This window comes from Trachymyrmex cornetzi, unplaced genomic scaffold (assembly GCF_001594075.2).
Source record: "Trachymyrmex cornetzi isolate Tcor2-1 unplaced genomic scaffold, Tcor1.1 scaffold223, whole genome shotgun sequence".
Lineage (NCBI taxonomy): Eukaryota > Metazoa > Arthropoda > Insecta > Hymenoptera > Formicidae > Trachymyrmex > Trachymyrmex cornetzi.
The window spans coordinates 85,992-110,295 of NW_017296881.1; the positions used below are offsets into that span (position 1 = coordinate 85,992).

General features: G+C 35.3%; 3 protein-coding genes across 3 annotated transcripts in view; 2 read left to right on the top strand and 1 right to left on the bottom strand.

Annotated features, from left to right (window-relative positions):
* LOC108760231 (zinc finger protein 350) overlaps positions 1–10,308 on the top strand; it is a 10,698-nt gene extending 390 nt beyond the window's left edge. The window contains exons 2-6 of the mRNA XM_018506053.1: positions 1,001–1,156; positions 8,628–8,866; positions 9,141–9,430; positions 9,544–9,811; positions 9,893–10,308. Coding sequence (XP_018361555.1) covers positions 1,001–1,156; positions 8,628–8,866; positions 9,141–9,430; positions 9,544–9,811; positions 9,893–10,154 — 1,215 coding nt within the window. The 3' untranslated portion in view covers positions 10,155–10,308. The remainder of the gene's footprint in view (positions 1–1,000; positions 1,157–8,627; positions 8,867–9,140; positions 9,431–9,543; positions 9,812–9,892) is intronic.
* A 5,650-nt stretch (positions 10,309–15,958) lies between these two features.
* Positions 15,959–17,494, bottom strand: CPR19 (cuticular protein 19). Its single transcript, XM_018506070.1, has 3 exons — positions 17,449–17,494; positions 16,918–17,175; positions 15,959–16,577 (listed from the first exon to the last, which is right to left on the bottom strand). The coding sequence occupies exons 1-3, from the start codon at positions 17,461–17,463 to the stop codon at positions 16,029–16,031; spliced, it is 822 nt and encodes a 273-aa protein (XP_018361572.1). The 5' UTR covers positions 17,464–17,494; the 3' UTR covers positions 15,959–16,028.
* A 5,398-nt stretch (positions 17,495–22,892) lies between these two features.
* LOC108760240 (putative uncharacterized protein DDB_G0271606) overlaps positions 22,893–24,304 on the top strand; it is a 2,350-nt gene continuing 938 nt past the window's right edge. The window contains exons 1-3 of the mRNA XM_018506062.1: positions 22,893–22,974; positions 23,657–23,759; positions 24,002–24,302. Coding sequence (XP_018361564.1) covers positions 22,963–22,974; positions 23,657–23,759; positions 24,002–24,302 — 416 coding nt within the window. The 5' untranslated portion in view covers positions 22,893–22,962. The remainder of the gene's footprint in view (positions 22,975–23,656; positions 23,760–24,001; positions 24,303–24,304) is intronic.

The window sequence follows — 24,304 nt, forward strand, 5'->3', positions numbered from 1 at the left end:
GCTGCCCAAAATTTTCCGTTCGACACGTGAGCTTCAGATGCAAGTTTTAACTTTTGTATTGGAATTTTTTTTCAATCGTTTGTACGTTTAAAAATATCCCGTACACATGAAGGTGTCTTTGTAAAAAATAAAAAATTGCGAGTTGAATTGTTTAAAGATCCGTATTTTGTTAAGAGAAAAAAAAGATTTTGTACTGTAAGAATATTGAAAAGTGATTAAAATTGCGTTATTAATTCCATATACAATATATGCAAAGCTATCTGTATGTATGATTTATCAATAGCTGTTCTCTAAGTTCCTCGGAGTAACTCTGAAGAGTGATAAAATTGAGCTAGTTGTGAAAAAGAGTGACTCAATTTTCGATCTTTGATAGTGAGATTTCTCACTTATCTTGAGAGATTTACTCTTAAAAGTTTCAGAGAGATATGCTCCAATGATCCAGTATTGTAATAATTGATGACTTTACTTTTTGTTAAGGATCATATAAAAGAATGTAGGTAATGATTTAAGTAGTAAACGGATTGACCAATCACGGTTATGAATTGTAGAAAATGTACTTCTATCATTTAAAAATGTTTGGCTATGGTTAGCCGATTTTCAACTTACTGGTTAATGTCCATTTCTACCAATAGATTAATTCTAATTTCCACTTGACTTTTTGCTTTTTTCTAGTTCCAAGAATTACAAAAAGATAAAGAGTATGTTAAACCAAAATTACATCGTGTTGTGGTAGAAATGAATACAGGTTTTATTATATTTGACAATCGACCTACTTATTTTGTTGTGTTAAAAACAATTGATTAGATTATGATTAAATATACTGATTTTCTTGATCATTATCTATTTTCTATTTTCTTTTGTCTCATTTATATCCTTATAATGTAAAAGTTGGAGAGGAAAACAATCACAGCGCTCGAAGTGAAATGATTAGTGTAAAAAATTCTAAAATCAGATTTTGCCAGTTATAATTTTAATAAAACATGAGATCATTTTGTCACAGATAGGGAAAGAGGATGGACTGCCCAAAAATATCTGTCAGAGATGCATCTACAAGTTAGATATGTTCTACGAATTTCGTCTTAGCTGCATATCCACAGAGACAATATTAAAGAATTATGCAGAATCCTTGAAAAACATTGTTACGCTTAATAATCAGGTAAGTAAAATTTTTTTCTATATATAAAGATTGTGTTAAATAACGTGAAAATTTTATAGTAAATATATTATTACAATGCCACAACTTATAACAAGATCACGTGTATTCTGATTGTGATTGTTTAAATTTTGTTTTATATATCTTCAATTTGTGCAATATCCAATAATGTGACGACATTTGTAATATTGCGAGAAATTTAGTGTCCATGTTATTGGATATACAGGTAACTCATGCAAATACAGCAAAATTAGTAAAACGATTAGTAAAACAAAACCAATCAATTGGTAATATTAAATTTTCGAAAAACAAAACGTGTTATTCATTCAAAACTGCTTGTTAAACAAAACTAATTTTCTCAAATATCCACAAGTTGGAAATTTTGTTAATGCAAACTCGTATTCAAGTGTCACTTGAGGTGACTCTACACGATCAATAATACTGTCAGTATTAACAAATACTGATAACATTACTGATTGTGTACAATTAAATTGATGAATTGACGTAGAATACTGATGATGATCTGAATTTGGATTCTCGAGCATCAGTGCATCAGTACTGCTTTATTAGGATTCAAGTCACAGTATGTTACAATACAATAGATAACGTACTTAAAAGTTAAAGTGAAATATATTATCAATAATACTGATCGTTGTAAAAATACTAAAAATATTGATGCACTGTCAATATTACTGATGCAATATTACTGATCAGTAGGGAAAACCGGGAATAGTTGATACACAGGGCATGTTGCTACATTTAAAATTACTGCAAAATAACAAACGATAATATTTCATAAAAAGTATAGTATTTCTACAAAAATATTGCGGTCGTGCAATGAGTTTATTTCAGACTGAATAGTAGTTTTTCAGAGAGAGAGAGAGAGAGAGAGAGAGAGAGAGAGAGAGAGAAAATATTTTCAGCTTTTGTGATAGTCAAAAGTAAAATAATAAATCAGCAATATATTAAATATTATATTTATTACTGTGTTCATTATATCATAATCCCAACTATTTCTTTAGAATCTTTACTTTACGAGTAATAACTTACAGTTATATTTATGTCTTGAAATATATTTTTGCTTAAACAAGAATTAAAATATAGCAAGCCGGCATTAGTTATTACGGGATTTGTTGTTACAACAATTTCTGCTTCTCTGCTGTTATAAGTTAGGGCGAGTTTTTTAATTCATCGGTTGATCCATCGCATTGTGCGCAAATGTAATTTTGTTCTGTAAAATTCTGCATTTGCGCATAATGTGACTGACCAATCGATGAATTAAAAAATTCGCCCATAATCTCTACATAACCTCAATGCAATAGCGGCAACTGATATTGTGATCTTACGTAAGATTTCATCGTTAACGTTTCTTATTAAATATTCAATAACATAATTACACATGTCTATAATAATTGCGTATTATCTTAAAAATTATTAATAAAGTTATGCACATTTTTTTTTATGTTTTCTTTAATTATATTTTGAAATTTGAATCTGTAACAACTGATTCCAATAACTGTAATAACTCTGCACATGGAGCCGGTTATTACAAGTATCATCACCTCACGTTTTCTATTAATAAACAAAGATAATCACACTATTAAATTATAAAAATAATTTCTGTATTGTTTAAGCATGGCTATTGAAAAATTCTCTTGCAATATATTTCAGTTATTAGTTACGAGTAAAAAAATCATAAAAACTGTATTAATTATCTCCTATTATTGATCGCATAAAGTCACCTTAAGATTCTTTGTACAACGCCCTAGCATTCTTTTTCTGTCTTTTTCTCTTTCCTCTTCCTTATAGTGATTAATTGTTTCCTACCAATGTACACTGAAAGAAAATTTTTTGGTGTTTGTAATTATAATTACATATTACTACAATATAATTATGATTATTATTGCTATAATATTAGGAATAATAACCATGTGTATAGTTCTAGCAACAAATTACAATTACAGTAATATGTAACGTATTATAGTTACAAATATCAAATAATTTTCTCTTAGTGTAGACTAACTTTAATCTTAGTTTAATTTATTCTTCATCCCTTCCTAGTTCTAAGAATTAGAAAAAGACAAAGAGTAAGTTGAACCGAGATTGAAGTTAATCTGTATTGATGGAAACGAGCATTAGTAATTTAGCGGTCTTCAGTATCTTCTAAAAAATGCTGTAACAAGTGACTGATTATGTGAAGCTAAAATTAAGTCAAATTTTATCAATGGCTGTTATCAATGGCGCGAGGAGTATCTCTCTCGCTGCATATCTTTTTTCTTCTTCCATACTTCTGGTCGGTCAGACAGGAGCAGAGGTCCTGTCGGATGGGGGGTTGTGAAGAGGCGACGGGGAAAGAGGAAGCGCGCGCAGGGGCATCGCTGATCGGTAGCTGCTCGAGTTCCTGCTGACCCCCCTTTCCGTGTCTGCTGCACCCGGCGGCGCGGCGCGCGATCTCAATAATTCCACCCTCGCGTACGCAACCGAGACGTCGACGGAAAGTGAGGAGGGATAAATAGGAGGAGGAAAGGAGAAAGAGGCAAAAGAGAGAGAGAGAATGTATAGGTGTGTGCGTGTGCGTGAGACGACCGACGTCGCGACGTCTATTGATCGGTGCGTTGCGACCGCGAGACGTGCGTCGCGCGCACAGAAAGCGAAAGTCGTAGTAGTATATTTACGATGACGTCCTTTATTGTAAAGGATAGTCCTTTATTTAGGTAGCTATCCTTTAATTTTATCTTTTTCAAAATAATTTTCAATTTTGTCCTTTCTTTTATCATCATTATTTTAACGGGAAATTCTTGTGGAATCAACTAACTGCTAACAAATTTAGTTTTATTTATAAGGGCGATATTATGTGCTACTGTAATTATGCTCAACGTTGAATATGAACTTGAAAATTGATAGTTTACCATTTCGATTTTATTAGTAAAACTTCTACGATTCGACAAATATGCTGAGATAGTATTATGTACATATATTACTAGATATATTTTAATGTGAAATATTTATATATATATTTAATAGAATTAAAATGTTTATTTCAATCTTTTGCTACAACACCTAAAAGAATGTTTTTTCAATGACAATTCTCAATAACGCGCAATTTCCTTTTATTAAGAAAAGATCGAAGAGGGAAAGCGATGTTAGATGTAATGTGAGACTTGTTTGGTATTCGAAGTTCGTCTTTTACTTTCTCTAAGAAAATATGGTCACCGTAAATATACTCCTTCATTCGCCGTCTCGACTGTCCTTCCCGTTCCTCTCCTATCTGCAACTTATTTCTCTTCCACCTGTCGTGTTCCTCTGTCTCGTCCTCGTAATACCCCTATTTTCTTCTTAATTTCACTGCAGCTTTTCCCATGCGTTTCTTTCCGTTTTATTTTTCTTCATCTCTTTTTTACGATTTTTAATATTATCACTTTTCTATCTTATATAATTCATTAATTTATCTTTGTATGCTGTGAGGCACGTTACTGTTTCATCCTTTATCACAGAATTCGTTTCTTCTGGATATACATGCTTTACATATGTTCATTCATTCATGCGTCATGCTCGAAAAGGACTTAATCATAGAACACCGCATAAATTCCATCTCTTCTCCATTCCCTTGTTTTTCTTCTCTCCTCCCTTTCTTTTTATCTCCTTTCGCTTCTTTTCTTCTCGGTCTTGCGCTCTCTCCCTCGATCCTTCTTTCAACTCACCCGCTCTCTGCTCTCCCCTGCCGATCCGGCAGTCCTGGGCACAGGTGCAACGTGAGTTGCCAGGCCCGCAACGCGCACGTTCGAGAAACCTGTTTCGAAACCCGGGATACCCCGACAAGATCGACGCAGCCTCGTTACGTGGGTGATTCTCTTTCTCTCTCGTCGCCGGCGTTCCGGAATATCGGTGGCGCGGCGCGGCGCGGCGCGGGCGGCGAAGAGGGTCGCGAGACGACGTCCTCGTCGTCCCTGGTGCGTCTCTCCCATGAATCGCTCCCGTGTGTACACGCATGCGCGCGCGCGCGCGTAAGTTCTGCCGCCCCTCCTTCTCTCCCTCTCCTCGTAGGGTCTCGCCCTCTCTCTCTTACTCTCTCAATGTCAGTGTCAAGGTCAGCGGGCCGACGCACCGGTCGCGGAGCGCCGCCGCCACCGCCGTCGTCGCCGCCGCCACTGTTGCATGGCACACAACGGCGATGCTCCTCGTGCATCCGGTATTGTTCACCGATAGTTTGCGATATTTGTTGTACGAAGGTTATCGCTGATACATATACTTGACATTGGCTGTAGAGCACTCTGTAAAAGAAGACTAGCGCCATTATCATACAAGAAAAAGAAGAAAGAAAGAAGAATAAGAATAAGCCGGTGCATATATCTATATTATATATGCTGAGACGATGAGAGAGAAAGAAAATCGAATAAAGAGAAGAGACAAAAGCGAGCCATCCAAACGAGATCGCGTCGACACCCCCATGGCACGCGGCCACCCTTGATCGCGCCCTGCGAGCAGCCGCTTCGTCATTCTTCGTTATTTCGCATCTCACTTTCTCCGGTTTGATTTCTCTCGTCGACCATATCGCATTCCGGGGATATTCGCCGGGTATATCGTAACGCGTCGCGGTTATCCTCCAGCGCTCCGGCGGTCCCCTTCTCCCTTGAAGTTTTTCTTTCCCCGGCCGCATTTTTTTCTTTCTCTCCTTCCCCCCCCCCCTCTCTCTCTCACACACATATAAGTATCTACTCTATCGGTCTCCGTTACAGCTCTCAGCCTCCCGTCCTCTCTCGTGCGATCCCTCTCGTAGTAGGTACATGCCGCCGAGAGTGATACACACGAATCAACGCTCCGTGTGCATGCACATATAAACACACACCTTCCGTTCCTCCCTGCCGATCGGACCGTCGCGCCGCGCCGCGCCGCGCCGGCCAGCGGGCCTCCATTTGCCTCTCTCTCTGTCTCTCTTTCTGTCGCTTCCCGATCGTGTCTTTCGTTGTATCGGCGTTGTACCCGCGCGCGCGTTCACCTCCTCTTCGTCGCACCCTCGGGCTACGCGCCGACCGCGGTGCATTCCGCGGGGAACCTCCGAACGGCATCGTTTGTATCACGCGTTGCTCCGTCCGTGTGTGTCACCGGCTCTTGCCTTACTTCTTTCTCGCCGTTCCCTCTTCCCGCCCTCGCCCCTTCGTCTTCACACACGCACACGTCGTTCCCTCTCTCTTTTTCCCTACCTTCGTCGAACCCTCTCTTTTTTTTCTTTTTTTCTTTCTCCCCCTTCACCTGCGGTTCCGTCTTTCTTTCCTCTCTTCTTCTCTCCGAGTCCGACGGCGAGACGTCTCCCCGACCGTCTCGCGCTTATCCCCTCCGCGCGCTGTCGGCTGCTTTTTTTCGCCTCTTTGTCCTTGCATCCTCCCGCGCCGGGAATCGGCGGCGGCTGCGGTGGCTGCCAGCATCGTGACTCTCTCTCTCTGATCGCTTCGTGAACCGCGATATTCCTTCGAACGCGTCGCGAAAAGCGCAAAAAGCGCGTAAGCTCTTCGCATGTATAGCTCGCGCGGATATGCATGCGAGTGTTAACGTTTGTATATCGAGTGAACTGTCTCGCCGAAGCGTGCCAGTTATCGTTACTCCGGCTCATCCCGAGTGATCCGAGTGTAAGACCTCAACCCCTCCGAAAATGAACACCAGATTCTCGTCGTCATTGTTCCTCCTCCACCGCACGCGATCGGTGCTGTGATTTAAAAATCTGGATCGCACATGATCTATTTTGAAAAGCCGCCTCTCTCCGATCGAAAGTGTTCTCCCGGTCCTTTGATTTCGAAGCCCAACGGTCTTCTTTGGAACGTGACTTGGTCTCCGTAGTGTGTGGTAAGCGCGTCCAAAAAGACGGGCGCCCATTTCTTTCGTTAAGACGATCGACTCGCACGACAGCTTCTTTCTCCCTGTTTCGCTCTTCCGGGGAACGTTCTTTGCTTCTCGATCATTGCACATTCTTATATATATATATATATATATTTTTTTTTTTTTCAGATTTCTTTGCTTAGTGTATTTCGAAATTCAGAAATTCTTGTCTTTTTATAATGATTGATAATCTAGTGCCAGTGAGAAAATGATTGGGCACAAATGAATTTCATTAATCAACGAATTACGATGACAATTATTTAGAGCATTCTCTAGAGTCTCTTTTCTGAGACTAGGTCCACAACTTCGCTAAGTCGTAAATTGCAAGAAATTAATTAATCATAGTCAATTATTTTTCTCATATTCAGTTGTAATTGGTCAATTTCTTATAGCTCACGACTTACGACCTTATTGTAGAACAGGCATAAGAAGCCATAAGCCGTAAGAAGTAAAGCTAGGAAGTTGACCAATCACAGTGAATTATTTTTCTCATATTCGACTGTAATTGATAAATTTCGTATGGCTTTACGACTTACGGCCTCTTAAAGCAAGGTTGTGAATCTAGACTTCCGCGCGTAATAATTTTCTCATTGTCCTTTCCTCTGAGGGACCTTGAAATCAATTGTGTAGCTTGAAACAAGATGAAAACTACAAAAGTGAGCAAATTCAATAGATATTGGCTAATGAAATTATAAATATTTTAGGTGACTTTCGTAACTTTATTCACTTTTGTAATTTTTACCTTGTTTCAAGGTATATAATCGATCCCCTTGACGAAGCATTAGCATACGCTGTCGTCTGGAGGGGGTTGCTAGAATTCTTACTTGCACTGTTGATCGTCTCAGACAAAAATTGAAACATGACGAATATATCATTGATAATATCAATAAATATTTTAAAATAAGAAGTATGTAGTAATATATTATGACACAAGCTAACTACGTAATCTTAGAGCACTGTTATTATCATCAGTCAACGGATTATGACTATAATAAATTAAGAGAGACTTACGTATATATTTGTGTTGTTAACAGGAAATAAAGCTCAGAACTGGATCTTTAGTGCTTAAATAAATTATTTTAACACACATTAAAGATTCAGTTTTGATTATTATTTCCTATTTTGGTTATATTTATGCTCGTTTAAGTGTTGCAATTTTTTTATGTGTATAGTAGAAAATTTTAAAACTTATTCTAAAACTAATAAAAAATTTTTGTCTGAAGGATAAGTTCCTTTAATGTTACAAAAAATATGTGTTTTTATTACGGGTTAATATCTTAAATATTTACAATTGGTAAAATTAACCCTAATCGGTGCTCGCGGGATCAGTAGACCCCCGGACATTTTTTCAACTACGATATATAATTTTAAAAATTCCATAATCTTATATAATTCTTTATACATAATCTTTTATATATATATATATATATAAAATGTTTAGTAAAGATATATTAATTTAAAATACACTAGACCCGCGATTTCGGCGAATACCGATTAGAATTAATAGAGAGATCTTTACGAATTTTACATGTCATCCAAATATGGTCAAAATGTTAAATAAGGATTAATTATTGCATGACCTCTAATTAACCAATGAATTTAGAGTACGGATAAGGACAAGATGTCAAACGGTGGGCAACAGCAGCATGCAAATTACGTGGAAACGCACACTGCGGCACACGCGGCACTGCAGCAGCATATGGCTCAGCAAGCTGCTCAAGCGAGGTTAACTGGAGCCGGGCCACACGCGGCCTCGCAGCCACCGAATCCCACGTTTACCTTACCAGACGATGGGCTCGGTTACGATGATGGAGTAAGGGTGCTGCGTTCTATTGGAACATGGTATGTAAAAGGCATTTTGACCTTCTTAAAATATATGATATTTCCGCATGAAGATTTAACGATTTACCTTCATAAATGTCGTGGAATAGAAGAGAAATATCAGATTATATAAAAAGAATTGTTTTCCAAAGTGCTTTCTACAAAATGCCCCTCTAACATTAAAATCTTATTTTATTACATTTTAAAGCTTTCCATGTTGAATTTCACACAATTATATTTTTAATCGTTTCCAGAAATTATTGTAGCATAACAATCATTAGTTCCTACTTTGCAGGTCTTCGGATTACTCATCCGCAATGCGCCCTAGCATGATGCCGGCATTTCCTGGAGCAGACCAACAATTTGGAAGTAGAGTACCGGCGGTAAATCAACCATTACGAACAATGACGACAAATAGCGCGAGTGTTCGTCCGGGATCTGTCTCAAAGGCGACTAACACTGGCGAGCCAACGACGAAAGCATTTGCCTGCACTGTTTGCGGCAAGGGACTTGCTCGTAAGGATAAACTCGTCATACACATGCGTATACATACTGGAGAGAAGCCGTATTCCTGTGAAGTATGCGGTAAGTACGAAAATTATAATAATTGAATACATTTTATTAAATATTTTAAACCACAGATCTGTTCTCTAAAAAGAAACAATTAAATGAATAAAAAAACTTGATGCATATTGCAGGTAAAGCATTTGCTCGTCGAGACAAATTGGTTATCCATATGAACAAACTCAGACACAGAACCGGTGTCTCGCCTCTGTCAGCGCCTTCAACACCACGAGTCGATCAACATCAACAACAGCAGCAGCAGCAGCCACAACAGCAAGCGCAACAGCAACAGTCATCTCGTCAAGATACCATTCATAAACTGAAAGAGGAGCCAGTGAGTTGGGCCTGTGAACTGTGTGGACGATCATTCGCTACTAGAGAGGAATGGACGCAACACGCTCGGTTAATATATCTTTATTTTCAATATCAATATATTTAAGTTTTAATGTAATGTCTGCAACTGATTTTGATGATCAATCACAGATCTCATTTGGAGGGAATGCCGCCGCAACACGCTGCTCCATACTTTCCAGGACCTGCTCCGCCACCGCAATCCTATACCCCCGAGAGGAATTTTTGCTTAGTGTGTCGCGCTGACTTCACGGATAAAGCCGAATTCATGTTTCATATACGTTCGCATTGCGAGCACGGGCAACCGTCGGGTGGTAAACAGAGCGGCGGAGATCCCGCGACGGCTGAGCTCATTGCCAGAGGACTTGTCGATCCTTCCGGATTATGCAGCTAGAATTACTCTTTTCCTTGTCACTACGTACTGTCGATTTGTGTCTTACCATAGTACAAGTTTTCTGCTCCACCAGAAACTTTCGCATAGGATGTCATGCATATTGTGATTGTAATGATATATATACCAACTTATCGATAATAGATACACAGTAGCATGTTCTATAACGATAATTAATAGCAAATAGCAATATTATCGTATTGATGGATTAGGTAATTTTATCAATATTGATAATCCAATTGTGATTAATTTTTTATATATTTTTATTGTCTTTGCAAGTAAGTAACTTTCATATTAAGTTTGATCATTCCTTTACACGGTTTAAGAATTATCAAGGTTTATTAATATTTCTAATATTTCTCAAGAAAATAAAAATTTTAGCAATTATTTCGCGACAGATTATTAAAGAAGTAGCAATTTTTACACATTTTGTAGCAAATACATATCAAAGCAAAATTATATAAAGAAATTATTTTCAAGAATACACTACTGTGTATCTTGACACAAGATAAGATCTACGTTATTGAAAAAAAAGTTGAGGAACTGACACGATACTAAGTTATAATAAGAATACGAACTATATTGTGTCAGTATTTAAAAATGACTTAATAGTATACGTTCCTACATAGCTAGCTTTCCGCTATTTGTAGGTACTAGTAGATCTATTCTGTAACTTTTTAATGTATAACATATAACTCTTAACATGTAAGCTTTATTCATGTTATAAATACAGTAATTATTTAATCGCCTTATTTCAATTCTTTTAAAATTTAGCATTATTTAGACATATATTTTTTGATTAATAATTGTACTTTATGTAAGATATTTTTTTATATATGAACACACATGATCGAATTATAAATAATTAATACAATATTAAATCTTACAGGATCGTATATGTGAGAAACAACCTATAGAAATAATGTCTTAAACGATCTAGCTGGATCGTAAGTGTCCGATCATGCTGACAACGCTCATGACCATTTATCTTCGTTTAACATTTGACAAACAACTAGGATAAAATGATTTTTAAGCGTTGTCTGAGCATGAATCAGACCGCGGCCCTTGTATAATTTTGTGTGAATTTATATACTACGTATGTAGTCTTTTAAAATGCGCGCCGAAATGATTTTTCGATCTTGAAGCGCAAACTCTACTAAACTGTCGCAGTAATATCACGAGTTAAATTAACTAGCAATTTAACAATTTGATACTTTTTAATGCATCTTAAAACGATCTTAATAATACTGAATGATATATTAAAATCTGTAAATAATTAATTCTTATTATGAAAAATAAAGGATTACATACGTAGTATATAAATTCACACAGAATTATACAAGCATTTAAGATCCAGCTAGATCGTTTAAGGCAGGCCTGTCCAACACTTTGCTCGTGAGTCGAAAACGCTTCCCCCTCTCAGACCTGAATTCAGGCGGAGCCTTGACGTCTATCCTTTGTTATTTTCGCTCCGTCTCGTTCTACTGAGATGACAGAGTGGGGGAAGCGTTTTCGACTCACGAGCAAAGTGTTGGACAGGCCTGGTTTAAGGTAATAATATTTAAATTTCATTAAAGACCACAGCACTAAAAATTCTTTACTGAAGAATATAGCGAGCCGCGGACGTAATTGAATCATTATTATGTTCATATAGCGTGAATAAAACCCGGAAGTGACTATATAGTATAAAATATATGCATAAAAAGACCGATTAATGATATACGATAAAGAATATTATACTGTCATCATCTAAATTAGATTTAAATAGTTAGACTTGAAAAGTTACAAAATAGGTCTGTAATAGTATATACTTTCTGATGTACAGGTTTGTTCTCAATGCTATTATATTTTTTTATATGTATATATATGTTTTTAACTCTACAACGTTATATACAATTAGAGAATTTATTATTTTGATAGCGTATATATTATTCTCTAATTTTAATTTTAATATCAATGAGAATGAATTATGCTGTCGTTTACATTTAATTTGGAAAATTAACTTTTATGCAGAATGATTCATTTAATTGAATTATAGTTTGAATTATTCTTTTCCTTATGTGAAGAAAGATCTGAAACAAAAGTTATGTAATTTTAAAGGACATATTAATCAATTATATTTTATATGGGAATAACATTTTTTTTTATATAAAAGGGATTTTTTAATTTCATTTTACGATATTATAGTCTAAATAAGAAATTACTTAACGTTAAGTTGTCAAATTGGATGAATTATTTTGTGTAATTTTACTATACTTATCAATCGTTGACTATTCGCTTACATGTATTGAGACATGTGAAATTATCGTTATCTAACGATTTGTACTATACAGACGGAACTTTATAAACTTCCAAAGACAGTGGATCGAATTCATTATCATCTTATATACGGATCGCTGCTGTACATAAATCTCAGCGATTGATAGTGTCTAGAAGCGAAAAGTTTTTATTATAAACAAGTTTCAAACTTTAATTTGAAGTGCTCCGAATTTCTTCATTTTCTATTTATATTTTGTGAAGAAATTTTTATGATGAGTGTATACAAGTATTTCTATACGTATTTTTTTATATGGCGTATTTGAAACGAATACGAAGCATATATGCTCAAAGTCTTAATGTCTTTTATTAATTGGTTTTTAATGCAAATAGAATTTTTTTATTGTTATTTTTGACTATGGATGATTATTCCATATTATTACGATTTTTGGAATCTTAAGTTCATGTACTTAATCAAGGATGTTCGAAATTTAAACTTAGTTATTATGAATACGTATTGAGAATGCATAGTAAAGAATTTCTTGTACGATTAATCATGCATTATTTATGGATATCTTACGCGTGTTCTTTGCGCGGAGAAATGTAGAGTGTGAAGAAAGTTTATCTTATAATTTTTCTCCCCTGCGCGCGCGTGTTATATCCATAAACGTAATAAGTATAAACTACGCATTTCTGCATATGAAGTTATCACTATCGTTATAAAAAGAAAGATAGATCGATCTATATGCTTTCTTTCTTTAAAGTATTGATTTGAAGAGTGATGCTGATATCAAGGAATGCACAGTCTGTATCTATTGCGTCTGTGATTTTATTTAGATTTTGCACAATACAGCTTCGGAGTATATGTAAATTGGCAAATAATTCCGTTGTTTTATCAAAAGGAAAAGTATGTATGTATACGAATATGTCCATTATTCGCAACGGAAAATTATTAGCGACAATAATCTAGTACCAGTTTCCGTTACGAACGAATATACGCGTCAACATATTGGCAGACTCAAGCGTTTTAATGTGAATTGCATTGTGAACAAACTATATCTTCCAGAAGAAGCCGATAGGATTCGCTTGTTACAGCGCTTAAAGCTTCCTCTCATCTCCTTAGAATAGTTCTGTAAGATAAGCCAGTAGAATGCGCTAAGAACGCGAGACTGCCGTGCCTCCTGCCCCACGTACAAATCCGCTTCCGGGTTGTTTTCCATTCGATGGTCGTTTTATGAGACGACCGTGCCTCTGCGATGATATAAAAATCAAAAGTCGGAGCCTAACGCTGAGCGTATATTTTGTGTAACGTAACATTTATAACTAGAGGTATAATTACCGCGACAATAGCGACTACCTTAGACTATCGTATGCATGACAAGCAATTATGGGTACGTCCCGAGTCTTTAGCCGAACTTATATTTTTAGCGTAGTGAGATTAGTGAATAGTCCTACCCGCCATGAGGCCAGTTTTTTTACTTTATGACGCTCGTCTCTGAATTGCGCGCGCTATGCTGTCTTCTTATCGCGCGTATGTTGAGATGAAAGTGCAATCAAATTTAAATCAATGCCTTTGGAGTCAACCACTGTTTGCATTTGAGGAGATAAATAATTAATGCCTACAAAATCGATAATGTTTAATGTTAATAGTGTTTGATAGAGAACATTAGGAATACTCGAGCCAGCCAGCTATGCGAGTGTAAAAAAAAACGCAGGTCGATTACACGCTTCAATATACCGTTTAATGTAAGCGTGAGAGTGTGCGTACACAGGCATTATAACTTGGATTTCTTTATGAAGATTTTTTTTTTATACAAAAGAAAGGGGGAGAAAAAGTGAAATGAAAAGAAGTTACGCGCGTTCAAGAAAACGCGTAACATTCTCGTGCGTTGAGGATTGGAAGAATAGACGACGCATAGTGCCTTTTCTCTGGAATTTATTCACACCGTCATTATTTGAAATTCACGTATTGGGGAGGCACACTGGCATAAATAAAAAAAAAAACATTAACATAAGTTAGTTATTTAGGTAAGACGGCGTTTATTTTCGTTTCGTCCTTCTGTTACGAGGAGAGTGAACGTTCGATGCCACACTGCCTCTACATCAGCTGTTTTAGACTACTTTTATACTGTTGATGTCACGCGCAGCTAATCAGAGTCTGTATATTACTGCCATAATTATATACGAAACGAAATGTATACTCAATATACCTTTATAAATAAAACGCGACTAAAAAAGAACCACGTTGTGCATTTATTGCATCAATCAATGTATTGTGTCAATCAATTGGATGTTAATCTCTTTGCGTATAAGATTTACTCGGTGACAAAGACGGACTAGCGTTACAACGGTAAAATCGATAATAAAACATCAATTCGCACAATGATATAAGAAGGCGTTTTCTCTGGCGACAATGTCGGAGTGACCTAGAATATCAGTTTGCATTTCTTTCTGCCTACTTAAGGTTGCTGAGTTCCTGCTCGGATGCAGGCGGTTCGCCTTGCCGGATTGTGCCGCGCCCGTGTTACGGCCAACAATAATAATGGCTAGCGAACCGGCTCGACTTCGTTGCATTTTTATTTCCTCGCCCTTGCCGACTCCCTGCCTCGCATTTTCACTCTCGAGCTTGGATAATAAGATAATCGTTCCTTTGTTCCTCCTTTCTTCCGTTTCGGCCAGTAATTCGCTGTCTTGCATAGAACAAGACACGACGCAACGCTATTTCGACGGTATTTTATAATAGATGGCTGTTTAAATTTACGTGTACGTATTGACTACAAATTAATTTTAATAAAAGAATTTTTATTCGAAAATATTAGTAACATAAGCGCTATTTTATGACGCTTATAAAATAAACAAGAAGGAAACATGTCTTTAATTCATTTATAACATAAAAAATATATATATCTTTATTTAATATTAAAGTCAAAATTATCCTGTTATGATATTTGTATTAAATAAATTTAATTACAATTATGAGTTAAATAAAAACATGGCAGAGAATTAATGAACACACACTTTTGATATAACATTCCTCGTATAAATATATATATCGGGCGTATCCCACATTTCCTTCAATATCGTGGGATTCTCGGTTGCAACACTATAGAGAACGCAAAGGTTACCGGATGAAAGTAAGTCGACCCTATGGAGCACGTGATTATACTCGCATTTGTACGGGAAATCGCTATGTAAGGTACATCGAGCATTGCACGATGAAGTCATTCGATTCTGCAGTTTCAACGTTTTATTCTTCAGACGCGGAGATATATATCGTGTAGAGACTTGCTTTGTAAGGGAACTCTTATGAGAATACATTTTAATATATATAAATACTTTGAAGGGTTATTGATGATAAATTTATATAAAAAAGAAATATAATAATTATTATAATCGAGTTACATTTAGAATTAATTTAGAACATGAAATAAAAACAAAAAACGCCGAGATCACGACTAATTAAAAAAAATTATTTTTCACATAACTCTCTTGATGGTTATTAACTTTTTTGACACTCTAATCACATTTTCATTTCAAAACTAAAATTCTTTTGTTAAATTAATTAATTAATCTTATCTCAGATTTGTTATCGCTTCTCATATCACATAACTCACGTGCCACTCAACTTTTGCTGAACATATAAGAGAAGCCGTCGGGGGTCCGATTGAAGCTGAGCTTTCCCGGCGGATAAAAATTCCTGGACGCCGCCGGCGCCGGCGCCGAGGCCGGTGTCGTTATCACGTTATATTGTGGTGCGGGGCGAAGTTGGGATTGATAGTGTGGCCTCGGTGGCGCATACGAGGGTATACCTTGCAACTCCGAAGGATAATGATAGCGAGGTGGCGGCTGCGGCTGGTACTGCGGTTGAAGCCGCGGTTGAGGCTGTGGTTGAGGCTGCGGTTGAGGCTGCGGTTGATAAACGACAGGTTGTAGCTCGTAATCCGGTTGATAACGCCGCGGATACTGCTGAGGAGGTGGCGATTGAGACCGCGGTTGATAAACAACAGATTGCGGCTCGTAATCCGATTGATAGCGCCGTGGATATTGTTGAGGGGATGGCGGTGCGTAACTCGGAGGCTGGTAATCCGACGGATTATATTGCGCCAACGGTTCGTACTCCGGCTGCGGTGGCACTTGCGGGGGTGCACTAGGAATGTGATCTCCGGTCGCCTGTGAGACAAAATTCAAGATTAATTTAAAATCGATTAAAGTTAATGAGGTAGAATCGAGTGAACTTGAGCTTTATATTACCCCCCGTATGATTAATTTTGCAATAAATTAATAAACTCTTTTTAAACTTTAGATCTAATTTTTTTTAAATATTATTTATATATAATATTTTATATAAAAAGTTATATAAAAAAGTTAATAAATTATAAATTTAGCATCACAAAATTGAATTATAAAAAATCTAGCGAAGAGATAAATTATAAAATGTTATAAATTTAGCATCAAAATTAATAAATAGATTTAATTAGTAGCAAGAGAGTATAATGTGCACTTTACGTACTTGGAATCCGTTCTTTCCCGCTGTATAAGTGACGGTGCGTCTTTGCCCGGTTGGGTCGATGTATGAGTATGATCCACGTCGATTACCTTCTATGTCGCTTTCCTCCTTAAATTCCACTCCGTCTTCTTGAGAGTAGGCAGCACCGAATGTGCCATCACCTGCGAGATAACGCGCGTCGCTTAAAATCGCCGCTTGATGCGGCGATTGGTAATGAGGTTCTTGGCAGGAGACACCGATGACGACACCCAACAAAATAATCTGTGTATGTAATGAAAATAAAATTGAATATAAAAGCGAATTTTTTTGTTCGACGAAATGAAATATCTAAGAATCTAAAATCTAAATGATATAATTAAATACAAAATATTCTTATTATTTAATATATCGTTTTACGACATATATAATTATATTGTGATATATTTCATTAAATTTAATTATATATTTTTTATTATATTTTATATAGAATTCTATTATTATGTGTTAAATGATTTGACAAGAGCGTGATTTAAGATTAAATGGATATATACTTACGACTACAGGACTCATGTTGAGGAAATAATGGATTCTTATGCAGCGGGAAGCGCAACAGTGCTCCCAGAAGCCAATGAGAAGGGCGTTTTATACGGCGGGGTGGCTCAGGGCGATCCGGCGAAGAGACCTTGATAGGAACCCGCGCGTCCCAATCACACCCGTCTTCCACCACGCCTTGCGAACAATTTCTGTGCAAGTTTCTAGTCGTTGAATTATTCGCATGATAACTTAGTCTAATATCTTGCTTAGCTCACGAAAAAGTTGAGTAGTTTATACGAAGTTTCCAAAATCCCTGACGTTAATTGACGTGCGAAATGTTCTTCCACATTTTTATTCTTCTCCAAAGAAGGTAAACGTTATAACTATGATTAAAAAAATTATATTTTTTCGTATATGACTCTCTTAATTGTATTATTAACTTGTTTGACGTTCAATCACATATTTATTTCAAAACATAATTCTGTTCTTTAATTAACAGGGAGGATTTTCCATGGGAAAACTAAAACAGCATTATTTTTTACGACATTGTTTTACTCTATTATATTTCCTGTTTTTAAATTTAAATAATATAAGTATATATAGATTAAGCGAATGTAACAAACTTTTATATATATATATATATATATACACAATAAAATCAATGTAAGTACGTCAGTGTAAAAAATCAACACGTTGATATCATTTCGATGCATATATGGTAGATAATTTTATTAAAATATCTAATATTTTTTTTTTAAGAACGTTCGAATATTATTAAGATTGTCATCATTTTTATAATAGTTTGGTTGTATTAATAGGCAAAAAATATAAGATATGGTTTATCTATTATCTATCTAATAAATAATTATCTATCTAATAAATAATTTTAAAAAATGTATTAAAACTAAAAAGAAATACGCGTACAAATTCATAAAATACAAAAAACAACATTGCTGATTCAAATAGTTATATATCAAAATTTGTAATATAAATTTTATGAATGCACTGAACTGAAATCAAAATCTAAATCGTTCTTGAGAACTCGCTGAGGATTCAATTGTGAGGACTTTCATACTACAGTAGATTATATACCGACTTTTCAGATACTGTTACCGACTTCCAATGGATTATCGGAGGCATAACGGTGATCGTTTCGAAGCTTAGAGCATTCTTCAGGGTTGGCGTCGCACGCAATCTTCGAAATTATTTTTCTTTTCTCAGGATATCAAAGTCTTTGTTAAAAATGTAAAATTATCTTCCATCTGCCGTAGTGATCTTTAATTTCACTCACGGACTCACAATGTTACGATTGCGGTAATGAGTTTTTTATTTCCTATTTTTAAATTTACATCCATTACCACATCATCAAATTACTTAGCATAAACAGCCGCTTGATAACTTCAGGAAAATCAAGCCGAGTGATTTTAATTACCTCAGCACGCATATATTAACCGCAGAGTATGCTTCGTTTTTCCTCTCGTTCTCTCTCTCTCTCTCTCTCTCTCTCTCTCTCTCTCTCTCTTTTTTGTGTTTCCGATTTTCTTAATACTTAATAAGTATGGCGAAAGTGCGGATCTTATTGCTCCCGGCCTCGAAACTATTAGTTATTTTTCTCGTTTACGATTATATCTGTATCTCGTAATCGCAAATGTACAGCAAGCGCAAACGTACAGATTATAAAACTCCTTCAACAGGAGATTGAATATCCTGTTTCGCTTTTTTTATTCATCGACGATTTCAAACGCTTGATTTTCCTGTACATGCGGATGCGGAATTATTATTCCCTATTAAATACTAATTGATAGTATATAATATTACATCAATGTTCTAATTTCCTATCCAATAATTAATATAACTGTTACGTACAATATATGTGTGTTATATTACATTTATATTTTTCGCAATAAGCTTTTACAATACTTTTGATATTAATAACTTATTAGCATTATTATTAAATTGATATCAATTTGTGATATTATTATTACTTCAGCTTCAGTTTATGATTATGTTTCAAATCCAGCAGTAATGATTGGTGTGCAGTTTATTTAACTGAAAGTTGTATTTATATAAGAAGTATTATTATCATTATTACTGAGATCATAGATCTAGTTATTAAACCATAATGTGAATAACACGAATAAGTAATGTCAAATACAATCGAGACTAAATCTTGGTAATAATAATAATATTTCTTATTACATTATTGTTGAGTGGCAATAAGATGTCCCTGCCAATTTTTATCTTTAGTCTTTTATCTTTATCATCCCTTATAGATTAATACTAGTCAATTAATCACTTAATTATTTTTAGTACTAACAATATTTTTAATACTCAAAATAAGTGATTAATTGGCCAATGGTAGTATTAAATTTCTATAAGGGTCATGCATGACATCTTTCGTTAAACTGAAATGTTTAACATTGTAACTTTCTACATTAGCCATAGAGACATTTTGTGGAAGTGAATTGTAGCGAATTAATTCATGCGTGTGATATTTATCGAGCACTGTACATCGTGTAAGTACATTGTGTCGGTCGAAATATCGCAAATCGCGGATCATCATTCGAACGTCGAACGGAAGGAAGTGCATTTCTGCATTCATGTCCGTGAAGTAAGTTCCCGGCCGCGCCGCAATATCAAGAGCCGCAAACACAAGATCTTCCCAGTTGATCGGCCAGGAATAATTGACTTTCTCCGCCCGCTTCCTCCTGTCAAATCCTTCTTTTTCCCGTCTCCCGCTAATCGCTCCTTTCGAATCTTATCGCGGCCGCAAGTTTTTCATCGTCTACATCCGCACGTATGGACTTAGGTTGACGACCGTTCCAGGTACCACTGTGTTGCTACGTTTCGTTTGTAACTTTAGAAAATAACATTAATTTATCACCAGGAAAAGGAATTAACAAGATTCGTCGAAAAACCCCTTTACAAGATTTTCATGGTTTTGTTCAAAACACGCGTTTCCTTGTCTAGTCTCTACTTAACATTTTCCATGATGATCTCATGCATCATATCCGTTACTAAATTACTTCTACGCTAACCAGTTTCTTGAAAGAATTGTTTGGCAATCGGAAATTTTGTTGTCAAATAAAAAAATTCTATTTCTAGAATATGAAGGAAGCTATACATCTTATTTCAACATTGAACTACTTACTAGAGGATTAATGTATAATATAACATTCATTTCTCGCAAGCTCGAGTACCAATAACGTAGATATAAAAGTTTATCATTCTGGTTTAACATATTTATGCACGAAAAACAGCGGAATACGCTGTAAGCATTTATAGAGTTTTAATTTACGAGATTAATATGTCAATGTGTTCAGTTGGAAGATAATGATCGTTGCTCACGAACAGTTATGTTGCACTCTCATCGCATTAGACTATTAGAGGCTCGCGAGCGTCATGTGGCCGCGTAATTATCTCGCCGTGCGAAAGGTTTTTTTGCGCGTCAATATAAAACCGGTGCGGTTCATTATCCGTGGAATTTATAGATCTAAGCTAAGTAGATCCTTTTTTTCTCCCATTGCTTTTCACCCCCTTAATTTTGTCTAACTTGACTATAGATTGCCGGTCTGACGTAGAATGGCAGCATATTATTTAGCGCACCACAGACGATTTACGCGTCGTAAATTTAATTATATGAAGTTGAGAGACAGCGTAGTTGCTTACAACACACTACTAAGAATAGTTTTTTTCAGCATTCTTCAATCGTTTAACCAGGGAGATTCGCGTTGCTTCAAGCTTGATTTATTTATCAGAAATTCTTCTATTCTCTATATTATAAGTTTTAGTTTAGCTAATTTTCAAATGCAATGAAACTTTATATTAGGCAATTAGACAAATTAAAGTTTAACAATTGATTTAAAAAATTAATAAAAATAATAACAATAATTCATTTTCCGTATTGTTTTTTGAAAATAATAAAGTTAAGAAATAATAAGCAAATTTATATTGATCTTTTTTGGAAAACTAAGGAAACAATGTACGGAATAAAAAAAAATCGTTTTTAACTATACATGATGAGATTTCTTGAACAGCTAAAAATTACTTTTATTACAAATTCTTTTCTTATAATTATATCCTTTTTTTTGCCGTGGAATTATATTAATTACCATTTCACAATATTAAATATAAGAAAATACAAATGCACGAAGCAAAAGACTATTTTTCCCCTTTATGCAATCCCATATTTATTGTGTTCCGTTTATAGCTGAGAATTCGCTGCGCGCTTTCTTTTCATTTCTACCTTGTCGTTACCCTCATTTGAGATAATTTAAGTGCATACACGAACTTTACAGCTCCGCTTTAGTACTCTGAAACGTGGATTTTAGTTAAAAAAACACCATACTAATGTTTCTTGTTACGTCATTGTAGTCTCGTTAAAACCCTCGAAATCGCATAAAGCCTAATGATTTCACCATTTTTAAAATCTAAAAACATTGTTTCGGAGAACATAAGGTTGAATGTGTTCAACCTCCTTTTACTTTAATCTAATCTTTAACTCTAATCTAATTTAATCTTTTTGCTTTGATAAGGGAATCTCGCTCATTACGTAAATAGACGAATTTAAAATATATCAGTTGCGGTCAAGCAAAGAAAATTCATCCCTTATATGTAAAACATTTTATATATAAAGCTTTTCTTGCTATATTTCTAAAATTTATAAAAACTTTTTAAAAACATTTTTTGATATTATAATAGTTTTTGAGATGTAACAAAAAAGCTGAAAACTGTTTTACATATAAGATGTAATTTTAATCCTTATGTTTATTGGTCGCAACTGATCATTTTTAAATTTATCAATTTACGTAACCTATATGTGTATAAAGTTTTATTAAAATCAGAATTTGATAGGCTCCTTTGTAAAAAAAACCCACTTAAACGTTGCGCATTTTTATTTTCTTAAATTTCTATTTACTATTTAAAATATATATTAACTCTCTACTAAAATCATGTTTTATAATGCTTTTTTATTTATTCTTTTTTCTTCTTTATTTTAATTACTGCTTTTCACTTTCCTTCATATGCAAATGATATTACCAAGATATATCTTATATTTTATATGTTAACTTATCTGATATGTTATGGATAGTCTTTTTTTTATAAAATTGATAAGTACATTTTGAAATTATATAAGCAATAGTTTTACTGTAACAAATAATTTCGCACATAAAAATTGTGTATTGTTCAACTATAAGAAAAATATATCGTAGACTTTCCTCTTTCGCAAATATTCTGAATTTTTGTAGAATCACCTCTGACATAAATAATTCTATATAGCGTTACACCAATAAGACGCATTTTTATAACGAATGATAATATATCCTCGGGGAGGGGGTAAGCCTTTTGTCGGAGTTCTATCGTTACCTGAGACAGAATTACTCTAAAAGTAGATAGCTACCAACCGCGTACCAGCGTCACCAATTACGTTGGGGCGACTACGGCTATATAGAAGAGCTACGCCGACTTCGCCGGCTGATTTCTGCGAGTAAACTCGGCGCGACAATCCGTGCACATCTCTCTCCACACGCAACCATGAAACTATCAGTGAGTGTTCAGGATATTCTGATTGATTGGCCGTTTCCATTGTGTCGATATTAATATAGTGACGAGAAATATTCCAATATTATCAAATTTTATTTCACAGGTTTTTCTGATATGTGAATAATAAGGGTGAATGTTTTTTAATCGGTTTCTTTAACTTCAAGTGTGTGATTGTTAATTATTTTAATATTAGTCTTATTTAATTAAATATACATTATATTTTAATATAATTTTATCGCATAATTATTCGTGGAACATTTTTTTGCGTTGTACATTGTTTAGATATCAAAAAAGCAATGGTATCTAATCCTTGGAATTTAAAAAAAATTTATTATTTTTTACTTTCATATATATCAAAATGTGAATCAATTCATTTCTGTGGATAAATTGCTTAGTTTCAAAATAAACAACGTCCATATTATTATATGCACTTCATAAATAATGAACTAAATTTAAAAACTTAATGTATTTCTTCAGTTAAATTAACTATTGAGTAAGGGCGACCGATAAGAACTGATTAAAAATAGCTTAAATTGAATGTAATTTGACATTATGACTTTATCTTTGAAACATTTGTTCAATTTTATTACTTTTAATTTAAAGCCAGTTGTTATATTATTGCACAATATATCATAACAACTGGTTCATATATCGTGCTTACAAATTATTTATTACAAATTTGCAGATTTTTCTTATTGCGGTGATATCAATCGTGTGGGTAAAAACGGAAAATGTAGGGAGATCTGTTCGCGCGCCACAAGAGCAAATCAAGTATGCAGATAATGACGGTGAGTTTCTTTAATTACTTGCTGTTGAAGATGTACTTCGGAAACCTTGGACCCAATGTATCGCAATTAACTGTTACCGCTACTGCTATTGTATGCACGCAAGAATAGATTTTCACATCCCAGATCTTTAGAACAATTCCTTTATGATTCCTGACTGAGGTCAATGTTGCGTAAGCATCGATAATCGACGACCAGCCTTAATCAATGCCGCAGAATGACGGAGCGTTTCTTTTGGTGTGCAGATTCGAGGTTCCATTCGGAGTATCTCGCGCTCCAGAGACAGTTGCGGTCGCAGCAAGCGAACGCTCAGCGGTCTCAACGTGCTGAGGGTGGCTCGCCCCTTCGTCTTCGACAAACCCAACAACCGGTCCGGCCTCAGCCTCAGCAAGCCCAACAGCAGGCCCAAGGTCCACAGTATTACAGCTACAAGCCGTATTCGGCAGTGCCGAATCATATTAAACAGCTGATCGATTCGGTCTATCAGCCGCAAGCTCCTTACGTTGATCCTACATCTTTCATTTACGGCGGCAACTATTTTGCGGCGG

Bases quoted from the DNA above. Each gene is read 5' to 3' on its own strand.
- CPR19 (XM_018506070.1), bottom strand. The intron at 16,578-16,917 runs GTACGTAAAGTG...TTTGTCTCACAG, and splicing joins CGGGAAAGAACGGATTCCAA to GCGACCGGAGATCACATTCC.